The sequence below is a fragment of the Scardinius erythrophthalmus genome (assembly GCF_964197995.2).
Source record: "Scardinius erythrophthalmus genome assembly, chromosome: 18".
Taxonomy (NCBI): domain Eukaryota; kingdom Metazoa; phylum Chordata; class Actinopteri; order Cypriniformes; family Leuciscidae; genus Scardinius; species Scardinius erythrophthalmus.
In genome coordinates this window covers 28,242,677-28,267,015 of record NC_138238.1, presented here as the reverse complement: position 1 = coordinate 28,267,015, position 24,339 = coordinate 28,242,677, and the positions used below count along the sequence as shown (strand labels likewise).

At 36.3% G+C, this 24,339-nt stretch overlaps 1 protein-coding gene across 2 annotated transcripts in view; it reads right to left on the bottom strand.

Moving 5' to 3' along the window:
* aclyb (ATP citrate lyase b) overlaps positions 1–24,339 on the bottom strand; it is a 74,445-nt gene that overhangs the window by 27,709 nt on the left and 22,397 nt on the right. For both annotated transcript variants that reach the window (XM_081392324.1, XM_081392325.1), the window contains exons 4-13: positions 20,412–20,474; positions 14,468–14,658; positions 13,209–13,288; positions 8,769–8,899; positions 8,558–8,676; positions 7,258–7,394; positions 4,255–4,316; positions 4,040–4,157; positions 2,914–3,068; positions 1,505–1,598 (exon numbers count right to left, since the gene is read on the bottom strand). In XM_081392324.1, coding sequence (XP_081248450.1) covers positions 1,505–1,598; positions 2,914–3,068; positions 4,040–4,157; positions 4,255–4,316; positions 7,258–7,394; positions 8,558–8,676; positions 8,769–8,899; positions 13,209–13,288; positions 14,468–14,658; positions 20,412–20,474 — 1,150 coding nt within the window. The remainder of the gene's footprint in view (positions 1–1,504; positions 1,599–2,913; positions 3,069–4,039; positions 4,158–4,254; positions 4,317–7,257; positions 7,395–8,557; positions 8,677–8,768; positions 8,900–13,208; positions 13,289–14,467; positions 14,659–20,411; positions 20,475–24,339) is intronic.

The following is a 24,339-nucleotide window of genomic DNA, read 5'->3' as shown; positions in this document are numbered from 1 at the left end:
AATGTATTTTCCATGTATATTTTATGACGATCGATTTGATAAAGAACGTAAACCAATGCCAACGCTGTTTGTTTATAGCCAGTTAGTTCGATGCTATTTTGTGTGTATAAGACAAACGTGTATAAAGTTAAAAAAATATATATGTAGCCTAATCGCAACAGCAAACTTCAAACTGCTGAAGTTAAAACAATAACTTTAAAAAACGGTATTACTCAGTCATTTATTCAGTTATATTAAATGTTTAATCAGGAGAAAACCGTATCTCAAAAGCTAACAAGCAGCAGTAGCATTTTCAAGTAACAGCATATCGAAATACATATATAATAATAGTAGATTAGAATAGAATAATAATAATAAAAAATGTACCATTCAGAAACGTTTTGTAAGAGCCGTGTTTGCGGAGGTTGCTTGACTCTATTCATTGCCGCTTTCTGGGTCTGATATTTACATTTGACTGGAGCACATGCAACTTTCGCCCGTAAAGGTAATGGGCGTGAAGTTTCCGGACAACATGCACTACGCAGTTTAGCCAATTACAACACACCGGCCCAACTAACCAATCTGAGCCCATTGCCTGTTTCCGAGGGAGTGTTTTCATAGAATCAGGAAGTCAACCGGTCGTTCAAATGACAAAGGAGAAAGCGGCTTACAATAAAGGTGAAATTTATGAAAAATAAGACTTAAACAAAAATAAAAACCCCGAAGACATGTTATATTGCACCCCATAAACACAATCATGCAAAGAAAAAAAGCAGTAAACCACCCCTTTAAATTAAGGGCCGCTAAGACGACACCATTCTCTCTACACAGACTTTAAACGCGAACCTGTGAGAAACGCTGATGGGCACTGCGCATTTAGAATGGGTTCTATAGTTATGTGCGTTTGAATATACGTGCTCAAGTTTGGAATTCCCTACAAGCCAAGCCTAAACAAAGTACTTGTCTTTCCTTATAAATTTTGATAAAGAATTTTATTTTATTTTGTCGCTTCGGGGTAGGAACACGAAACGAATTTTCCCGACAACGCCTTATCTGTAGAGTGGTAAAGGGATCCTCCATAGGGAGAGACTAGTTGGCACTTCAGGTTACTGATTTGTGGTGATGCAGATAACTGGTTTGTGGTGGCCAGCTCAAGTGTTTTTTTGCACTTGTGACATGCACTGTACCTTTTTGGAGAACCTGGAAGACGACCTGGAAGATGATATGGCTAATATGTTTTCTTAAACATTTAAAACTTGTTCATGTTAGTTAGAGGTATACCAAATTACAAGATGCTGGCAAATCTTACATTTTGTGTGAAGCTGCATTCACACTGATTGGCATCAGTATAAAGTTCAGTTAAACCAAAAAAAAAGTTACTTAGCGCATCTTTAAATTGAGCTACAGTTAAAAGAATTAATGCACAATTCTGAATCAATGCAAATTAGCTTGTTAAGGTTCTACTAAAGTTGTCTTTAAAAGTTGCTGTAACTGATTGTTTTAACATCAACTGAGCTCCAAATACCTGGTGGAGCACCTGCTGTGGGTGTCATGACATCTGTGAAACTATTGCTCAATTTGTGTTCAGAGAATGAAGGATTTCTGGTTCTTGATGGTGTCTGAAAGAAAGAACAAAAGAAAGAACTTTTTCTGGAAGGGTTTATGGGCCACTGCCATCTAGAATTTATTACCATAATCAGGGTTCAAGGAACAAAAACAAAAACTGTAAACGAACATAATTTTAACAGGAAAATAAACGAAAACCAAATCAAGTTTAATTGGTATGAACAGAAACGCTTGTTTGTAATGACCTTCAACCGGTTAATAACGTTATTTTATTGTTCTGTTTTCTGCATCCAACTTGAGTGAAATGTCCACGCTCAGTTCTCAAGTCATCATAAGTAGCAATGGAAATGGAACAGAATTTCAAAATAAAAAAGTCAAAGACCATGACACTTGCATGCGTCATTATATTTTTAACATTTGACCAAGATCAAGATCAAATGGAGTAACAAGGTTTTTCACCAGTGAATGTTGGAGATTCATCTGAGGCAGTAAGTGCATTGCATTTCATCAACTTAGAGGTTACAAAGTTTGCGGATCCACGGAGCTACGAGGCTTAGTCACAAGTTCTTAGTATACAATTCTGTTCAAGCAGATTATGTGAAGTAAATCTACGTATCCACGGTACAATCAGCGTCTACGTCACGGCTCTCAGCCCGCCCTCTGTTCGTTGATTGGCCGGCTGTTTTCAGGCCGGAGGAAAACGGGGAAAACGGTCGTTAGTACAGAAGCGAACTGAAATTGAGCGGAAGTACGAAGTCTGACGTAGTCAGGCTTGTATAAAGTATACCCAAAAAAACAAACAAAACAAAACAAAACAAAGCAAGTTTTTAAAAAAATTTATTAACCAGATTTTTTTCTAATCAACCGTTCTTGGAAAGGTAATGTTACAGAAGGAATGCAAGAACAGAAACTGTTGATATTGATTGATTGAAAATATTGATTTTGTTCGGAGTGAACCGACTGATTTTGATTCTGTTTTCAAGCCCTGCCCATAATGCAATGTTATTACTCATATAATAGTTGTAATATGTATGAATTTGAACTGTATTCTAATCCAATGACAGAAATTATTATTGTATAACAATATTCACACGTACATGAATGAAACAAACACTTATCAGTGTATGAATCACAGAGCATTTTCTGACGTGTGTCTAACAAAAGACAGACCACATGTGCTCCAACGTCTTCACTCCTTTTGGTAGTCACTGCATCGTGTTTCTGCTCATTTATAAGTTCATCTACGGCCGGTTTCGCTCATGTCACCACAAACTGCCAACTGTAAATTAATTGCTGAAAAAAAAACACGCTGTATGTGTTTGCATCCCTTATATCAGCCATCGGGATAAACTACAAAACCACACTTACAGCTGCATTAGGACTGGTGTTCAACAGGAAATTGGCAGTGTGCGCTGCCGCTGGAGGCTGATTGGGAATTGGCCGATGACCCAACGCCATGCCAACAATAGCAGTCATGTGAGTCTCTGTGCCGAAAACGTAGATGGGAATTCCAGTAGTCTTTCCTGTTGCAACGAAAAGGGAACCAGAAGAGAAATAGGAGATTACTCATGCATGGTGTGTAATGACTTCTATTCACACACATGTAAACACATGGACATTTTGTCAAGTTTCAATTTGAACTGCGATTACATACAGTATTGCGAAATGACGAAATGACGTTTGACCAAATGAGGATTTAAAGGTCAGATTGACCTCTTGAAAAAGTGACAAAAATAATTAAATTCCACATGATGGGCATTTTGACATAATGGTGTGTGTATTTGACCATTCAAGCACAAGAATCCACGAAAGTGAACCGAATTCAGGATTGCATGCTGTCTGAAAGACAGCTTTCAGTGCGCGTGCTTTGAGTGTGTGTGTGTATGAGGGGTCGTATAGGCCATAATTATTGAAAAGCCTCTTACAAACACTAGTGAAACGAAAAACATTGATCAACCTTAGTGAAAATCATTCATGTGCATAACTGAAAAAATCCTCTTACAAACACCATTAAAACGAAAAACATTGATCTACCTTAGTGAAATTAATTAATACGCATTACTGAAAAAATTGTCTTACAAACACTAGTGAAATAAAAAACATTGATCAACCTTAGTGAAATTCATTCATACGCATAACTGAAATTAGAAAATATTTCGGTAGTTAATAAGATGTAATTTCACTTGAAAAGGAAGCTTTCTCCACTTTTCCATTTAATTTGGCGTGTCTCACACACTGCGCTGTCAGAGCTCAATAGACGGAGACGCTATTATTAATAATTAATTACACATTTCCCTAATCCCTAATTGCTAGGTGGTCATTTTCTACTACCTCTAAATGAGCTTGCACCAGACAAATCTTATTTTGGACCCCATTTACACCTTTTTTCAGTACCATCCAAATTGGTTTCAGGCAATGTTAATGTTAATACCAGATGTAAACAGCACCCTTGATAAGCTGCTCTTCCAAAAACAAAAAAACAAAAAACACTTACCTACTTCCTCCATCACTCTCAGCCCTTCCTGGTAGTTTGGACCTCCACGTCGGACAAAGATGGTAACCTCATGTTCTTTTAAAGGCCCCTGGTAGTCTTTGATAGCCCTCACAATGCCCTGATGAGTGTCATGAAATGTGATGAAACATGATAAAAAAAGAGCAACATGACATGATCTAATAATGATGAATACCAAGACAGAGAAGTCGTCATACCTTAAATGTAGCTGCTACATTAGTGAAGTTAGCAATACTGCCACCAATGATCAACACCTTTCCTGTAAGGCAAGATTGGGGTGGGACAAATTGAATTTGAAATCTGAATTTCTAAATTTCATCAAATTCCTATTCCTGAATTCAGGAACAACATTAGTCCGACAGAATGGGCATCAACGGAAAATTTCCTAGATGTTCTGTTTAAGGTTTCTTTTTTGCCAAATGTTACTTGATGTTTGGCTCCATTTTGAAGACTTTGGGGTTAATCAGAGGATTCTGGGAAACAAAGTATGGCGGTGGATCTTTAATGCTGTGAGGCTTTTTCTTATTATTTTTTTACAAATTTTTAAAGGTTAGATTTTTGTGATTATTTTGAATGAAATACTAAGAGTATAAAAGCTAAAGATATTTTCCCATGGGCTGTTTTGCTCAAATTTACCAAAGGTGGCTTTTATTTGTGGAGGGCACGGTATATAGATTATTGATCAAGTCAAGTCACCTTTATTTTTATAGCGCTTTATAAAATACAGATTGTTTCAAAGCAGCTTTACAATTGTGATTAACAGGAAAATAATGATTCAATGGCTACGTTTAAATGTGCACCAATAATGCGATTATTTCTAATAATCAGAGTAAGATCTAAATCGCAGTAAGATGTTTACATGACACAAGCAGAACTCTTCACTCCAGTTTACATGCAATTTTCACTATTCTGATTATTATTTGCTAATAAGTATGGTTATACCACACTCAGATAGGCATACAGTATGCTTGTTACCGGCCATTGTTTTAATCTACTCGCATCAAATTCTAAATATATTTTTATGGACGTACCGGATATTATTCGGCACCGTGATGAACATCGCAATGTCGGGTTTGTCTACGCTGCCGTTGCATTCTCCACGCTGTCTAGATGAAGATACGAAGCATCGCCTGCGCAGCGGGTTGTGTTGACAGAGTTTAGTGATTTGGAGAAGAGAAAATGTGTCCGTTACCTAACGTAACCTCGGTTCACTGAGAGGAGGGAATGAGACACAGCGTCACCGATAGGTGGCGCTATGGGGGTTATCCCTCCTTTTTTCGAACAACTGAAGCCTTATGAAATCTCACGGGCTAGAATTCACCCACCAATGGCGCTCAAGCGCGCGAAATAGAGGCGGGCTCCCCCCTCTGTAAGATCTAGATATATGACTCTGAGATATGTAACATGGCAGCGTACGCAGTGTCTCGTTCCCTCCTCTCAGGGTACCGAGGTTACGTTAAGTAACCGGACACGTTCCCTTTCGAGTCGGTCTAACGACACTGTGTCACCGATAGGTGGAGCTATGGCCGGGGATATATAAAATCCCGCTGTGTTGATAGCGAAGGTCCAGATCGGCTGCAAGCCAAGCCACTGACCTAGCTAAAAGCACTCCATACAATGGAGACCTATAAGCTCAGCAGCATAGCGGCTATAAGAGAAAGTCACACAAGCATGGACAACTGCAAAAACATTAGTAAGGACAGAAGTCTCGCCTGTATCCTGGATTAACCATGCACTCACTGCCAGCATTTATGTTGGCGCATGTCTTCCGACTGCATTAACATACATGTTTTAAATTGTAATTAAATTTTTTAAATTACCTGCAGGTAATTACAGCTGTAATTCATTTCTGTAATTAAATCTATAATTACACTGTTGAGCCTTCTTTTACACCTTAACCCACCAAACCTGTCCCTAATGCCGAGTTCAGACTGCACGATTTTCAAAGTAGTCGGGTCACTGTTCTTTTCACACTGCATGACTATCCAGGGTAACTTTCAGTTGCTGGTGTGTTCACACTGCACGATGCATCGGCGACAGGAGGTTTCACACTGCATGACTTTCAGGAGGAAGAATCGCCGACAACTTCTGTCTGGCCCGCAAACTACGTTTCGCAACCAAACACACGCGAGAAGTGATAAGGAAATAGGGCAAAATCCCGCGTGCGTAAGACCGCAGTTCTCGCGCGAGTTTGAAATTGTTATTAAAAATAATAGCCTGCAAGAAGCTTGCGATCCAAATTGTCTGTGCACTGATTTGCAGCGAAAAGGAGAAAAAGAAAAACATATTATGTATGAGGAAATGGCTGGGAAGACAAGGGGAGCAAGGACTGTGTGTTCTGCAAAGAGAGTTTGGGGTAAATAAATAATGTTGCAATGTGTTGCTGTTGCTGCTGGTCAAGCACATGTTTGTGCTTTGTTTCTGTTTGATATAATTGTAAATATATCTATTAAAATACTAATATTGTGGTCTATAACTCCTCCCCGAACTCCCCGCTGCTCTGTATCTGGCTCTCTCATTGGCTGTCGGTCATCGCCGATGTAGTTTTCAGTCAGAACCATAGACGGTCAGAACACTTTCACACAGCAGGATTTGGAATCGCCGACAGGTCCAGATATTTAGCATGCCAAATATCTCACGGGCGTCGGCGACTCGTCGGCGATTCTCTCAGATTGCGTCTTTGCTCATTCACACTGCGTGATTGTCACTCGCGTGAACGAGCACCGATTTGCCTGTGATTTCGGGCATTTGTCGGCGATTTCTCAAAACCTGTCGGCGAGCCAAAATCGGGGCTAAAATCATGCAGTCTGAACTCGGCATAACCTTACCCATATCCCAACTCAATAGCAGCAAAAGTGTTTTGCAATACAATATGAACACAATAAATACATTGTAAGTACATTGTAAAATCTTGTTTAAGGCATTTATATGACAAAATCTGCAGGTTTTATTTGACTATGCAAAAAAATGCATAGAATTATTAATATTTTGTTGATTCTCTCTTGATTTGGCATGCGTCCATAAATTCTTTGTACGGCAGCCTACCCAAAAAATTATGTACACACTATTTGGCATGTTTCATTGCATTATCACAAATAAAACAATTTACTATACTTATTTTTTCTATTATTATTCTATATTTTTCATGCTAGTAATTAGTGCCCAAAAAACATGCTATTCTTTCACACACACAAGCTCACCATCTGGGTGTTTCTCGTGGGTCATTAGAGAGAGGATAGTCTTGGCGTAGTCGTACGTCTGCTGCTCACTGGGAGCTCCAGAGTATTCCCCATAGTTGGCCAGCTCATCTACTCCACCCAGATCACAGATGGTGTCACTAAACAAACAAGGGTAACAATTTAGAAGGTCTTAAGGACTGATTTGTTAACATTAATGCATTAGATAACAGGAACTAACAATAAGCAATGTTAGTTTATAAAAATAGTTCATGTTCACTGTGCATTCAGTAATGTTAACAAATTCAATATTTGATTTAAAAAATGTATTATGAAATGTTGAAATGAACATTAAACAAAGATTATTACATACTAAAGAAGTATGTTATTGAATGAAACCTTGAAAAAATGAAACCTTATTGTGAACCATTACCCACAATGATCACATATACAGCCCAGTTTTAATATGTATATTTATATTAAAATATTATAAAACACACAAAGAACATGCAGACCTCTTAAAAATGTTGTACTGAACCAGGAGGAAAGGAACATGAACTTATTTATTAGCGGGAATCTGAAGAAGTCATTTGTATCTACATCAATTGAACACACAATCATGTTTACCTGGAATGAAATGACCGTAAATAACAATAATGTTTCACATATATGTAACTGTGCTTTAACAAAGTTCTTACAGGATGACATATTAAAGTCCCACTGTAGTCAATCATTTTATCCCTTAAAACTCATCTTTGTTCACCAAAATTACATTATTAAACGTTTTTTTTTTCCCTGTGAAAATAATTTCTGCATACAATAGCTTAAATATAACTCTACACCCTTGCTTCATTTAGTATAAGCGGATCCATGAATATGCATTTTAGTCCCTGCCTCCACCCCACATTACAGCAGCTCGGACTACCTGTTCCAGTCAGTCAACTTTACTGAAATGAAAATTCTGTCATCATTTACTCACCTTCAATTTTTTCCAAACCTGTAAGAATTTCTTTCTTCTACTGAACACAAAAGAAGGTAACCAAACAGTTGCTGGGACCCCACTGACTTTCATAGTATTTTTTCATACTATGGAAGTCAATGGGTCCATCAACTGTTTAGTAACACACATTTTTCAAAATATTTTATTTTGTGTTCAGCAGAAGAAAGACATTCATACAGATTTGGAACAACATGAGGGTGAGTAAACAATGATAGAATTTTCATTTTTGTTTGAACAGGGAAAATTAGACTTAAGCGTTAAGGGTTTAAATTAGACACTTAAAGGTGCTTCATGCAACCGGGCACAGGATTTTGGAAGCACCACCTGTAAACCACTGATGCACCGCCACCAGCCACCATGGTCCAAATGCGTCCTCTGGGGTTCAGCAGGGTGAGTTTCAGACTGGCGCCACTCTTAGCATCGAGATCTGCTATGTACGCTTCCTGTACACACAGAAAAACACAGAAAATATGAGCCACAGAACATGCGCTCTCTGACAGTTGTGTGCAATGGCATGACCTTACTCCGCTTTTACCTCAGGATAAGCTTCTCTGCCAAACGGAGGAGGAAACTCCACATCACCCCACTTGGGCTTGCAGATGTAGTCGGCAGCAGCATCAATTTTAGCTGCCATATCCAATACGTACACTCCGTCCTTAGTGACCACTGCATATATGGACACAGAAAATGACATATGATTGGCATTCTGTCATTACCATCCTGTTCATGTATTTTAGTACCAGCTTCTCTTAGTTTTCTTTTTTATTCAGTACCAGTTTATAAGGAAGGTAAAGACTAACACAACAAAAACACTGGATGGTATAAACAAATTAATTTATTGTAATTAAAGGATGGAACAAATTACTGTCTATAGCAGTGGTTCTCAACCAAAGGCCAGGGCCCACTTGGGGACCTCAGCAAACTTCCAAGACTTATTTACACAAATACAAAGACAAAACAAACATAAAAATGACCTAAAATAACTTTTTAATTTTAATAACAAATTTTAATTCAGTTCAGCAACAAATGTTCTTTTTTTCTATATTAAAAAAAGGATGATAAAAAAAGAACTAGAATTTCCACTGTATAGAATAGGGGTTTTATGTGATTAAAGTTGAGTCCAGTGGACACACACCGTAAGCCTGAACCTCGAGCCGAGACTCGAATGCGGGTTGCCTTGTGTACAGCTATGGCTATTGCTCCTACATAACAGCTTATTTTTTATCAGTTCTTTTGTCTTTGGGTCGTTATATTGCTCACAGATGGAGTGCTCTCGGAGTATGCATTGATTTGTCATTTTAACTCTTGGAAACTGAGTGTAAATGTGGACTTCAAAGACATCTTATCCTGTTGCACCCTATAGGCCATGATCAGCGACAAGTCGACATCAAGCTTAAAGCGTAATGACAAAGCATTAAAGTCGACTAGTCTGTGCAACCACTAGTATAGAAAAAACCTAGATAAGTCCAGACCACTGATGCAAAGGTTTTCCAATGATGATGTGTATTGTCGACTGTAGTACACCAGGCCTGTTCTCTATAAGAAAAGATGATTGTGCCGCGTGCAAGCACGAAGTATATGTTTTTCTGGTAATGTAATTCTTTCCTATAAGTAGCCTATAAAACCCAGCCTTTAGCCCTATTCGGATGGGATTAACTTTACAAGGGTAGATGGAGTAACGTAATTTTACCTCAGGATGTCTGTAATATTAATGGCCAATTTGCACAGGATAATATATCTCAGTAAAACTAGCAGAAGTGGGAGGGGTAACTCGATTTGCGCATCGCCGCCACCCTCCTGGCGCCATGTGCGTATTACGTTGCTTCCTGATATCATGTGCGCAAACACATATAACCTATATTTATATATATAAAACAGTTATGTCCGGTCGAACGATGTATTAATTAACTTGAGATTGGATTGTGTTGGTAATAGGCACTTACCTAATGCTAAAAGATGTTTTGTGCCTCTAACAAGTGCTTTCGATCTTCTTTCTGATCTGAATGGTATGTGTGAGTTTTGCCACAGACTTGTCCCAGCGTCTAGAACGCAACTGAATGCTTTTTCAAGCATCTTCAAACTTGAAAAACCGTGGAAAACTACTTTTAAACTAGCCTGGTAATACCGTACAGTAATTGTCTGAAGTTTAAAATCATTGGTTACCCAAACACATAACGTTTGGTTATGACGTGTTTTATGCGCAGGCTCAGTTGCATCTAACTTCCACTGTAAACACATGTATGATGCGAAAACAAAACCATCGAGCGAAATACCGGAGTGAACATGGCTGTGAACAACTTTTACAGATTATGTGAAGTAAATCTACGCATCCACGGTACAATCAGAGTCTACGTCACGGCTCTCAGCCCGCCCTCTGTTCGTTGATTGGCTGGCTGTTTTGAGGCCGGAGGAAAACGGGGAGAAAGGTCGCTATCTCAGACTGAGTACAGAAGCGAACTGAAATTGAGCGGAAGTACGAAGTCTGACGCAGTCAGGCTACTTTTAAACAGGAAATGATGAAATATTTACGTACATATTTATTCACACGGGATTAGTATTACCTGAAGTAATTTTTCCGGACCTTTTTACTGAATGTAAAAGTCGTCGTAATCTTTACTGACATTGTCCGTAATGATTACTGAGATGGCACATTCGGATGGGACTAAAATCACAGAGAAGCTCTGGTAATTATTACTTTACCCTACCTCTCCAAGTTAAACTAGTCCTGTCTTAAATAGGCCTTTTGTGTCCAGAGCAGCAGAGAAGCTGGCATGAAGACACCATCTCGTCGGATTCTCTTATTTGTCTGACATAAAATAATAAAAAAGAGATCTCGTCAAAATGACTGGTGTTGCTTCCGTGATTCAACCACAATGGGGAAAAAGCTTAATTTTCAAGTCTACACCTGCAGTCTACTTTAACGGCATGTTTTTTTTCCTAGCCTATATTTTTCTTCTCATGGCATGGCAGGCCAAATCAAAGCTTATCACTGGCCAACTTTGGCCCACAGGCCCTGGTTTGGACATCTCTGGTCTATAATACTACACAGACCCCCATCGTTACAATCAACACACCCCTTCCAATGCATTCTAAGAATTCTAGAGCTTCCCACTTGTAAATATGACTTCACTTGGTGATTCATGTGTTCGAAACACTTAATTATGATATTTCCAACTCCACTTGAAGGGCACCCTAATCAAACACACCTGAAGATCTCTGAGTTTGTTTAAATGAGTTTGATTAGGGCAGGAGGCATGGAGCTAAACTCTGCAGCCCTTGTGCTAGGGCGTTCTGGATGGTGTTACTGGCCCAAGTCAAAACAGACTTTTGTCCATAGCTCAAATGGTGCTGAGTACTCTCACATTTGACCAAAGGTATGAAGTCTGCTGCATGACAGCTTAAGGCCCCGATATATTCACGGCAAAGTTCTTTATTAAGGGGTAAAACGAAGTTTTAAATACGTGACCAGCGATATACTGTTATCGAACATCCAACGCCACCTGCTCTGCTGAGAGCAAAGTTTAGGTGAATATGTAAATATGTGCTGCATGCTTTCCTCTCAATAACAAACACACAACAAAATTAAGAAAACAGCAAGCATTTTTTTAAATAAAGCATCTGATCATAGCAACGTGGATATGTTAGCATGGGCTCTGCAGTTTGGCACTCTAGTCACATCACGTTTAGCACTTTACAGGGCTGCCAACTCTCACGCATTGAGCGTGAGACTCATGCAATTGACACTTTTAACACGCTCTCACGCCACACATCCATTTTCTCACGCACAGAAAAATTGCAGAGCAAAGAGGTACTTTTAATATTAAACTAAGTCTCAGCTCTTAGATTCCGTCAATTTTATTACGAAATTCAGACAAAAATACGTTTGGCGCTTGTAAATGTGACGTGACGGATCGCTGAGCGCCTCAGTTCAAGTGCACGGGAACCGATCATCTGTTACTTTTTTATTTAAAGATGCAGTACAACTTACCGAAAGTATACATAATATCGACCAATTAGTGTTTTTCAACCACGGAAAGAGGTCAATATAACAGCAGGAGAACAATTATGTCACATAACGTCACATTTACCTCAGGAAATCCATTTAATGACCATAGCATGTTAATTGAATAGAAAAAATAGCTAGAGAGGAGATTTTGCTGAGCACTGTATTATATATTTATTATATTTTAACTTATATCATTAAATAATTATAATAAATATAATGCAAATAAAAACTGCATTATATTTCATTTAATTTGTTATTTTTAACCTTTAATAATACCAGCAGATTGGGCCCTCTATGTTTACAGCATTAGGTGAGATTATTTTTTTAAATAAAATTTTAAATAAATATGTATCCAAATTAGTCAATATTGAATCAAAATCGGAATCAAATCACAAGAATGGAATTGAAATCTTGAAATTTTTGTCAAGCAATAATAAAAACTGTATCCTACCAGTCATTGTACAATGTAAACATTGTAACATGTTGTCACTAAACTTCATAAAATTCTATTTAGTTATCAAATGTTTTGACAATCACAATTACACTTATTGTGATGCAATATTTGTTTTTACATATGTAGTCTTGCTAGGCTACGGTTTGGCCTCATTTTATGTGAAATGATGCACATCAGTTCGTTCTTCGATTTTGCTTGATTTATTTAGGGGCCTTTACTGTGGACAAGAACCATCAGGAAGGGGCTGACTGACTCGAAGTGACCAACCATATTTGTCACCTTTACATGCCATTAAGAGATGGGTTACTATGAAAACGATCATGCCAAAAAAACAAGTGAACAAAAATAGTGACAAGTAATTGTGTAATATGCATCACATGGTCAGTAAGTAGACTCAAAATCCCACATCACATATTAGTTAGAACTTTAAGTATGAGTAAATATTAGCAGTCATGCTTGCCTTAAAAATCATTAACTCAAATAACAGGAAACTGAGACAAAAAGAAAGCACACACCAAGTGGATTGATCTCCAGATATGTGAAGTAAAGATCCTCATACAAATTGAAGAGACCCATTATGAAGCTTGCTAGAACTCTGCAAAAACAAACAAACAAAACAAAACAAAAAAATTAATACATTTTAAACTTCTGCATCAAAGTAATTTATGTCAAAGATTAGCATTTCTTTCTGTTTTAACATTTTCTATTGAATAAGACTGGTCGATGGTGAGATCTATCTATCTATCTATCTATCTATCTATCTATTGTTTTTTAAACTAGGTTGTTTTGATATTGATTCTCAAAACCATTGTTAATTAAATCTTTTTCTGTATTTATTTACGCAAAAAAAAAAAAAATTGTTAGCATACAATACTACTGATTAATGTGAATCCTATTATTACCAGTCTTATCCTCTAAAGGTCTCTTAATTACCATGCACACGAAACATTACAACAAAACACCTGTAAATCAAACAATCTTCATTGTCTTTGCAGATGCCAGTATTACATTTATGCTCTCGTTATTTTGAATGTACTTTTAGAAAAGCATGCCATGTTAGTCCCAGAATACAGTGTGATTCATTATTGATCTAATTATCGGTGATATAATAATAGGAGCAATTAAAATAGGATCATTAAAAACAGAGCACAGTGTCTTTTTAACATCCTTTTTAAAGTCCTTTAATATCTACAGCACTGATCACTACATATGATTAGATTGCTCATCGAATTCTAAACTGATCTTGTTAGATATTGTACGTTCACTATATTTGTTTGGTTTTCCAGCCTTCACATTGCAAATTGTTTGAAATACAGAAAATACCATTTTGATTAATCAAAGATATAATCAACAGATTAATCAATTATCAGAAAAATCGTCAGTTACAGCCCTAGATGAATGACAACATTGCAAACATGGTTTGGAAAGAAAAAAGGATGAGTTATATAGCTAGAAAATAATAGCTAGAAATATATAGCTATATAGCTAGAAAATAAATGCGAAGAAAAAGATCATCATCTTAGTGACTTGTGGCTTCTACAAAAGCATATGTATTATCATTGCTTAACCTCAAAGCACAAAGGAATTTCTAGCGTCATCAATATTTTTTCAATTTTCCAGGAAGAAAAGACTTTGAAATGAGTGTCTGCAATAAGTTTAGAAGTACACTAGCATTGATGACCTTAAAACTAACAAATGTGAAATAAAAGCCATTCATCCCTCATGAATATTTAGAAACTGAAGATGAACATTTCAAACTGATCAGCATACTTACTCTTTCTTCTCATCTGTAACATGTATAAGTAACTGCTGGGTAACCATTTCTTCCGTGAGCTTATCATCTATTCTCACTGATAGTTTTTGGGCTCTTGTGTCCACGTCTCCAACATCCACCCCACCCTCATGATGGAACAGCACTTGACTCCCTTCCCGGCTTGCATATATACACACATAAAACTCCTCTTCCTGTGAAAGAGAACAATTAAACGCTCAAATAAAGAAAGAAACATCAAATCAATCCCGGGTTGAAATGTATGATTTTGCTAATACTTTTTCTAAAGGAAGATACATAAACGATGATCAAAGCCAAAATATTAAATGCCATTCATTAACATTTACTGAGTAATACATTATTTTGAAAAGCAGAAACAAAACTTTCACATAGGACTTGGTGTAAAAGTCCTATAGAAAAGTCACAGCATCATTATTTTACACAGAGATATGTATAGGCCATTTCATAATACTATTTATTGTTGTTTTTTTTGGGATGTGACGTCTTTGTTCCTGGAACATTTCATTCAAGAGAAGCAATTCAATTACAGTGACTTGTAGCAGTAACATGACTGTCATCATTCAAATGTCATCATTAAAATGTTGGTGTCTGGATGCTCTTAGATGGCTCGAACGAACAACATTTAAAGAATTTAAAATTCCAAAAATTAAACAACAAATGGACTCTCACACTGCAGCAGTGAAGAGAGACGTTTGAATGTGCAGTACTGACAACTGTAGGATATATAGCATTCAATTTTATCCCTGGTAAGGGATAGTTTCTGCCAAGTAATTGTTAGTTTGATAATGTAGTCTTGTTGGCTAGTTAAGTCAGAATATTTCTTTTCAAAGGCTCTAAAAGTATTTATAATAAATGAAGCTGCAAAAGTTGCACGCTTGCAGTTTTGACAACCAATTAATTAAATCAACCATTAATTATAATGGGAGCGAATAAATATTACCAACGTTTCTGATAAAATTTTACATATATAATGGGTACAATTAATGGAATAAGTTTTTATCATTTGGTAACTATTTTAAGTGTAACCATAACCATATTGTCATTAAACCCTTTCAATTACAAATAATGTGCCAACTAGTTTTGATTTGGTATTGAATTTGAAGTGCTACCTATTGTAATACAATACCGTCACACTATAGCAAAGCTCTCCCACATATTTAGCTATTGTAACTGTACTTATTTCCATCGTTGGTATAAGTAGCAGTGGCTGGTAATAGACAAGAAATGTACAGTTTTGATAACGTTTCTTTAGTCATTCGGCAGTCCTGCAGCCTGAACCACTACTGTATTACACAGTAAAATATTATATATATATATATATATATATATATATATATATATATATATATATATATATATATATATATATATATATATACACACACACACACACGCAGTATATTTTTTTTGTTATTTAAAGAGCGCATTAGTAATGTGCGCCTATAGGCGGGTCCACAACACGCGTACACTTATTACACACACAGGGACATGCAGCAGCACACAAACTAGCCAAATATTAAAAATAAAAGGATTACAATGTAAAAGATGCATATTGTGTACATAAAGATATGGTGGAATCCAGCTTGTCCCGTATATGGTCTGCTTGCGCGCTTCACCTCGCGCATGATCAGATCCGTTTATGCTCTGGAGACTCGTTCAGTCTTTCAGCTTACAATCCGCCATGGCGCAAGTGCAACTGGCTTTTAAATGGAATGGGAGATGAGACTCTGGTTGGTTTATTTTACTTTATGCTCAAAACACACCCATTACTCATTAAGAGAATAGGAACAACCCTTTTAGACCATTTTCGATCATTTTCCCCATCGTTAAACTAGCAAAAGTGGATTCAGATACGCCCTAAGTGCACTTGCGCCCTGCGCTTTAGACCATGCACTTAAACTGTTAAAATAGGGCCCTAAAGCTGCTTTGAAACAATCTGTACAGTATAAAGCGCTATATAAATAAAGACTCTCACTCGCTGTCTATTTAGGTTTGTTTAGTGCAAATCTACGGAGCCTCTGTAAAAATCACATTGGAACACTTAAGTGTTAATTAAGTAAAAAAATTATTAACTTATTAAACATTCAATACACATCCATTAAGTGTAAAACAAGAAGGGCATAGCCTTATGAAAAAAAGAAAAAACATGATAATCGCGGTTACTTGCATTTCTCTGCAGTTGGCCTGTCAGTATTGCAGTATTAGAATATTGCGATTATAGCGACATCCCTATTGCACATTTACATTTGTTTTTAATTAATGATGGTTGATATCAGACCACTGACTCAAGGTTGGAGGTCACGTAATATAAATCTGGCTGGAACTATCTGTTATAATTGTAATTGTCTCCTTCTTTGGGTTGTAACAAATATGCACAGCCAGAGTTAGACTGGCTGTAGGTTTAAGGTATACAACTATATGACAGAACCCAAAATTAGAGTCAGATCTGTTTTGGTGACTGATATATAATCAATTAATCAGATAATTTACCTCACTTGTGAAGGATTAAAGGATTCACAATAGCAACCTGTGTGTGTGTTACTTTAAAAGAGCAACCTCATCTGTTTTGTGTTTTATTTTCTTATTTTTTATGATTTAATTTTATGATCATTTATAATCAGTCATTTATGTAGTTATTTTATTTATCTTTTAGTAATGAATTCATATTCATATTATTATTTGATTTATATCATTTATTCATCTTTTTTTTAATTATTATTAATTCAGTCATTTTGTTTTTATATTTTATACTACTTATTTTATTTATTTCCTTGCTCTTGCAATGCTTGCTATTGTTGTTTAATCTTATGATTGTGTGGTTTGAAGAGATGTTTGTCGATAAGTTTGAGTTCGAGATAAGAGAAGATCTCCATTTCAAGGTTTTTAACGTCACAGGACGATGTTGTAAAGCAGTAGTTTTTTCATTGTTTTTGCTGTGGTATAATAACACTTGTTGGATTTGTACTAGTCAAACGAAGTCTGAGCATTGAGCATCAAAACATCCAGATGAAGTCAGAGCATTGAGACATTCAGACGAAGTCTGAGTGAGCATTCAAACATACGCAACTAAGATTATTCAATAAATAATTTGAATAATCATTGTTTTTGCTGTGGTATAATAACACTTGTTGGATTTGTACTGGTCAAACGAAGTCAGAGCATTGTCATTGTTTTTGCTGTGGTATAACACCACTTGTTGGATTTGTACTGGTCAAACGAAGTCTGAGCATTGAGCATCAAAACATCCAGATGAAGTCAGAGCATTGTCATTGTTTTTGCTGTGGTATAACACCACTTGTTGGATTTGTACTGGTCAAACGAAGTCTGAGCATTGAGCATCAAAACATCCAGATGAAGTCAGAGCATTGAGACATTCAGACAAAGTCTGAGTGAGCATTCAAACATACGCAACTAAGATTATTCAATAAACTCTGCTCTTTTTATTATCATCACTTCGTCTCCTGCTTCTGTTCTTCCCTGGCTTTTTCAGCCAAACTCTCAGGCTGATAGAAGACGTATGTTTTCTGGCAGGGATTCGGCATCTGGGGTCATATCTAATATATTCAATATTTCTGATGTGGCGATCCATCCGATCTAACATTCTGGCATGATCTAACACCTGGGTTGTTTAATTCAGCTTTCCACGAAAGTAGTTCTAGGACAGTCTTGTCCGACTATGCTTCACATTCTAAGACACTGCAGTGAAATTTAAATAAAAAAAGTCTCAACTTTGAAATGATTAATTTCATTATTCAAAATTCAAATAATAAATGTAATTCTGACTAGAGCCCGACCGATATATCGGCAGACCGATATTATCGGCCGATATTAGGCATTTTCAAAACTATCGGTATCGGCATTTATAACGGCCGATAAATTAATATTTCAAAAATAAAATAAAAACGGACGAAACACCCTTCAACCATGTTATGAGGGTTGCCGTTGTATAGTTTGTCCACCAGAGGGCACTCTACACCGTCCCTGTTGGCAACACTCGTGTATAACGCGCCACACATTCAGCAACCTGTTAATCCAGCCAGAGTCGGGCAGAGAGAACCGCGAGTGAGAACATCGGTGAATTGTGTGCATGGTGAGTTGGTAACGACTCACGAGACATACATTGCTTGAATAACAATTTAAAGTACATCCCTATCAGTTCTCTTAACTCAAATAAGGATGACAAAATTCGTGACTCATGTCCAGTTTTGCTGCGGTTAAATAAGCCGAGAGTGAAGCGGAACAACGCGACGTAGGCTATATTCACATAAAATGTTAACACTGCAGTTCACAAAAGTTCATAATGTGCATATGCTTTAATGCTTTGTCGGTTAAACATTTAATTTTAAATGCTGATGCGCTGTTCTAACGTGTGCATTTCTCAGCGCGTACATGTGAAGCTCACATGCACTAAAAGCCTTTCTAGTACCAGCGCCTGGATACTGGACTAAGTTATCTTTCGAGTATTATTGTGCTAATACTGTTAAATACACACAAGATTTACATAAACAATGTCGGTTGTCCGCTTGTCAAATGCGTGTACATTAGACGTGTCATGCTCAGCTCTTAAACAGACAGTAGCAATTGTAAACACATTGCCGCTTGTCCTTAAAGGGATAGTTCACCCAATAATAAAAATGATCTCATTATTTACAGGCACTCTAATGTTGTTCCAACTGTATTAATTTCCTTCTAATATTTTTCTAATATTAATAGTTTGAAGAATGTGGGTAACCAAACAGTAGCTGGTCCCCATTGACTTCCAAAGGAGAAAAATATACTATGGAAGTCACTGGGGTACATCAACTGTTTGGTTACCCACATTCATCCAAATAACTTATTTTCAACAGAAGAAAAAAACACCTTGAGAGAGTAAATTATGACAATTTGAATTTGTTGTCAATTTGAATGTGAAATTGTTGTTTTTGTTCAAAGGACTAAACGTTTAGTCTTAAAAAAAAATCTTAAGTTTGTATTTTTATACATTTTATTTATCAGAACTTTAATATATTTTGATGTTCCTCTGTTCTGTTGTGACAATACAAGAAACAAGTTTCTTTTTTAAATGCATTATCATATTATTTTAGTTAAAACTCATAAATAACTACAAATAACTAATGTTAGGGAAATTTGTTAATGTTTTGTTGCGCGTTTCTGAAAAAAAAATAAAAAATATCGTCCGATATATCGGAATATCGGATTTTAAAACCAACAAATATTTGTACCGGTATCAGCCTTCAAAATCCTTTATCAGTCGGGCTCTAGTACCCATCAAAAGTTTGTACACACCAATTGTAAAGTGTGTCCAAACTTACTGTACTATAATACACATAAATAATATTGCTACTGTATAATAATATACACATGAATAATATCGGCCGATATATCGGTATCTGGCTTTTTTTTATCGGTATCGGCGCCCAAAAATCCATATCGGTCGGGCTCTAATTCTGACACTCTTTAATGTGGTGAGCCATATTGCTGCAGTCCCTCAGTTCAAGTGGCAGCATATAGTGCGTGTGAATCAGTCATCTTGTCTTCTTTACTACTAGTTACAGCACATGAAGAATGAACATCAGAAGATATGTTGAAAGATACAGTACACCTAACTGAAATGCATCATCTCCCATGTAATCACCCATTCAGAATTTCAACCACAGAAATGCATTAATAGCAACATGTCACCTGACATCACATTTCCCTCAGGAAAGAGTTGACATGTTGCTGACAGCTAAATGCTTGTTAGTTAGCTAGAAAAAAAACCCCGTAGTAAATACAGATGAATGAGCTGAAACATTTGACTTTATCATCATCATTTATGTAAAAAAAAAAAAAAAAATCTAATAATTTTAATGAGAGAAACTGAGTCGATGTGGAATGACCTTATAAAGATATTGATAAAGATAAAATTACACTGAATTTGTAATACCTTATAGTGAGGCACAAACGGCTCAATGAGGAAGTTCTTCAAAATCCCTTTTGCCTTCCCAACCTGAGGAACAGGAAGAAAAAAACACTTTCGATCAAATGTCAAATTATTTATGTACTCTTTAAACTTCATGATTATTGATTTTATGCAGGTTTAATGAAGCTAAATTTAATACCACCTAAATAGAAATGCAACAAGCCCTTAAAATCATTGTGGTAAGCAGGGCGGAGGCGAGAGCCGTGAGAGAATGGCGCGAGGCCGGTGGCGTGATTGATGATGAGCGCCACATGCACGCTGCACCGTTCTCGTATCTCTCACGGAGGAGCTTCGGAAGCAAAGAGAAAATCACTCACTGCTCTTGACTGAATAACGTTTGTAGCTTTAATAAGGATTCATCTATATTTAATTTATCATTTATGCAATGAAGACTGTGAAGTGTTTGATAACTTTATTCAATTTCTTTTCCTACTAGTTAGACCTACCTGAAAATCTTAAAGCACTTTTACACTTTTTTTTAAGGTACAAGGTTGCATGGGTCAAAAAAAAAAACATTAAAAAAATTGTGCATTTTAACAGGGCAGGTAAAAATCTCTTAATGTTGAACCTTAGTGTTGAACCCTGATATATTAATGACACAGGTAAATGTGACATTTATGTGAAGAAGGTGCCGTAGGTGATTATCTGCAGAAACATTTTTTGTTATGCTGGTTGAAAGTCTCCTCATATCCTGATAACAATCACTCTGTTAAGCGGTCTAAATGTATTTTTATAATATATATGTCTTCTGTGGAAGGAATAGGACCACAGAATGTTTGTTTAATCATTGCGTTCGGTCCGAGCGGTCCTATAGCATGCGTTCCCTGCCGGTCAATGTTTGTTTGCATACCACTGTGCAGGCTGTTCACGCAGACATAAGTCATCAGCGTGTTTCACGTACGCTGTGCAGACAGAGCGAGAATAGCAGGTAAACAGCAACAACAACCAGACTCTTATCGTGGAACCCCTGGCATGCAAGAAATATTATTACACCCTGACAAGTTTTGCTAGCTAAACAAACCGAAAACTTGTTTGTTTGTTTATGTTTGGTATTGTAGTACTGTTACTAACTGTACTATAAAGTTTTCTCAACGGTGAATGACACATGATGTATTGCAGTAACGTTGTCTCCGGTCTTCTGGGCTGTGTGTGTTCATGCTTTCAGGAAGCGTGGCTTTGGACGGTGATTTGCAGGGAGGGTTGGACGTACGCTTTTAGTGCCATCAGGCTAAAGTTAGCATTTTCGCAGATGTCCTACTGCACCTTTAAGTTCACTTTAAAGGTCCCGTTGCATGCGATTCCATGTTTCAAACTTTAGTTAGTGTGTAATGTTTCTGTTAGAGCATAAATAATATCTGTAAAATTATAAAGCTCAAAGTTCAATGCCAAGCGAGATATTTTATTTAACAGAAGTTGACTACAAAAAACGGCTCGATTGGACTACACCCCTCTACATCCTGCATTAGTGACATCACCAGAACCGTGTTTAGACTAACCTCCGCCCACAGGAATGCTCCCTCAACTCTACTGGCTACTTGCGCACTTCTTATAACTTAGCCTACTGTGTTTACTCAGCTCTTACGGTGATTTTCTGAAGTAAAACTGACGCTTCATCTTTTGTGTGATGTACAATAAACTTTATTATACTCATCAGTACATGTTTGATCATCATTCAGACAGCAGACGTGTAGGCTATAAATAAATAATGGATACATAGCCTACAAGCAGATGACAAATACGTTATAATAACCGTAATTAAACTACTAAACCATACCTGTTTCATCTCTATACAGCAATCTGACTCTGTAGGCATTATTGTCCGACTCGAAATGAACGCCGTTACTGAGAGTTTCTGATATTATCATCATTCTGTGAGATGAATTTTTCCTGACAGACTGAGCACGAGCTCATGAAGCTCCGCCCCCTGTGTCGTCCAGCAGCACCTCATTTGCATTTAAAGGGGACACACTGAAACGGCTCGTTTTTCTGAGCCCCCAAAAAATGTCAATTTAAACATGCTGTAAAAAATGATCTGTTGGGTATTTTGAGCTCAAACTTCACATACACACTCTGGGGACATCAGAGACTTATTTTACATCTTGTGAAAAGGGGCATAGAATGGGACCTTTAAATTTAATGTTGTCATATTTTTTTTAAGCCAATTGTCTATGTAGATTCATGACGTCTAAAACATACAGGTAATGAAATGTTCAAACAAAGTCTTTATTATTCTTTATTATTGTACAATCCAGTGACTTTTAATAAAAAATGTATTTGAACATTTAAAGCCTATTAAAATGTTAAAATCAATAGCTTTCAATTATACTGTGATGTGAATGGCTAAAGAAAGAAAATCCATGCAATAGAGATATCAGTATTGGTATCAGTGATCCTGGCCTTCATTCATAGTGCTTAGTAAAAATATGCCATTTAACAAATATTTAAAATATACTGTCTTTATGTTGTTTCTACATTATTTTAGAGATTAAATGTGAAAGTATTACAACATAAAAATATATCAAAAACTTTAATGTTACGTGCGATTAATCACAATTAATTACAGAAAAGTGTGCGATTAATTAGTTAATTTTTTTATCGATTGAGAGCACTAAATATAATAATATAATATAATATAATATAATATAATATAATATAATATAATATGAAAAAAATGAAACAGTTACACTGAGATGGTTTGGGACAACCATAATGTGTTTTTGTATGGTCAGTTATTGACAGACAGCATAAAACCATCAAAATTAAATGTTTACTTGTTGCTCATGAATTCCCCTTTGTGAGATAAATTATTTACCAGGTTTTATAATATAATATAAAAAAAACTGAAAGATTTAAACTGAGATGTATAAGCTAAATATATATATATATATATATATATATATATATATATATATATATATATATATATATATATATATATATATATATATATATATTTTTTTTTTTTTTTTTTTTAAAGTGAACATTCTTTTATAGTTATCAAAACATTCTTGAACCCAAACACCCTATCCCCCACCCACCCCACACACAAAATCTATTTAAACTGAGGTATGTAACAGACGTATTTTGAGTCTGCACAGTGCACTCTACACCTGTGGTGGGTGTGTAATTGTAAATGTCTCAGAGTTTTGTTACCGTTCTGTGTTCATCATCCATTATTTCCATCATTTAATCAAGTCGCTCTCCTTCATCTCCTTCATCTCCTTTCATCTCTTTGTGTTTGCGTTGCCTCTTGTGTTGAGCTACGTGGTCTGCCACCATTAAAATATCCCTACAGCGACTGATTTGCGCACATCATTCTCTTTCTATGAAACCTGTAAATTAGGGGTGAAACGGTTCAAATTGCTCAGGGTTCAGTTTGTATCACAGTTTTAGGTTCACAGTTTCGGTATGGTTCGGTAATCGGTATGTGTTATGTTCAGGGAAAAAAAGACTACTTTCAAATAAAATTAAAGAAACTACAAACAAGTAATCTAACTGCAAGCAACAGCACAAATAAATACAATAGCAAAGATACTAACAAAATAAACAGTGCTTTTCAGGTTTTTCAGGTAGGTCTTTAGTTTTCAGGAACAGAAATTAAATAAAGTAATCAAATGTAAAATAACATTGCACAATTGACTGTATAAATTAAAGATTAATCCTTATTAAAGTTACAAAAGCTATTCAATCAAGAGCAGTGAATGATTTCTTTGTCTTTTGTTGTTATATTAACATTAAAACACAGAGAGCAGAAATATTAGGCTGCTGTCCCTTTAAGACATAATGCACGGATACCAAATACTGATACTTATCCGTTGTCTTTCTCGACTGTATAAGTTCACTTAAGGCATAACAGACTATGTCTGCTAGGATACTCATCAAAACGGACATG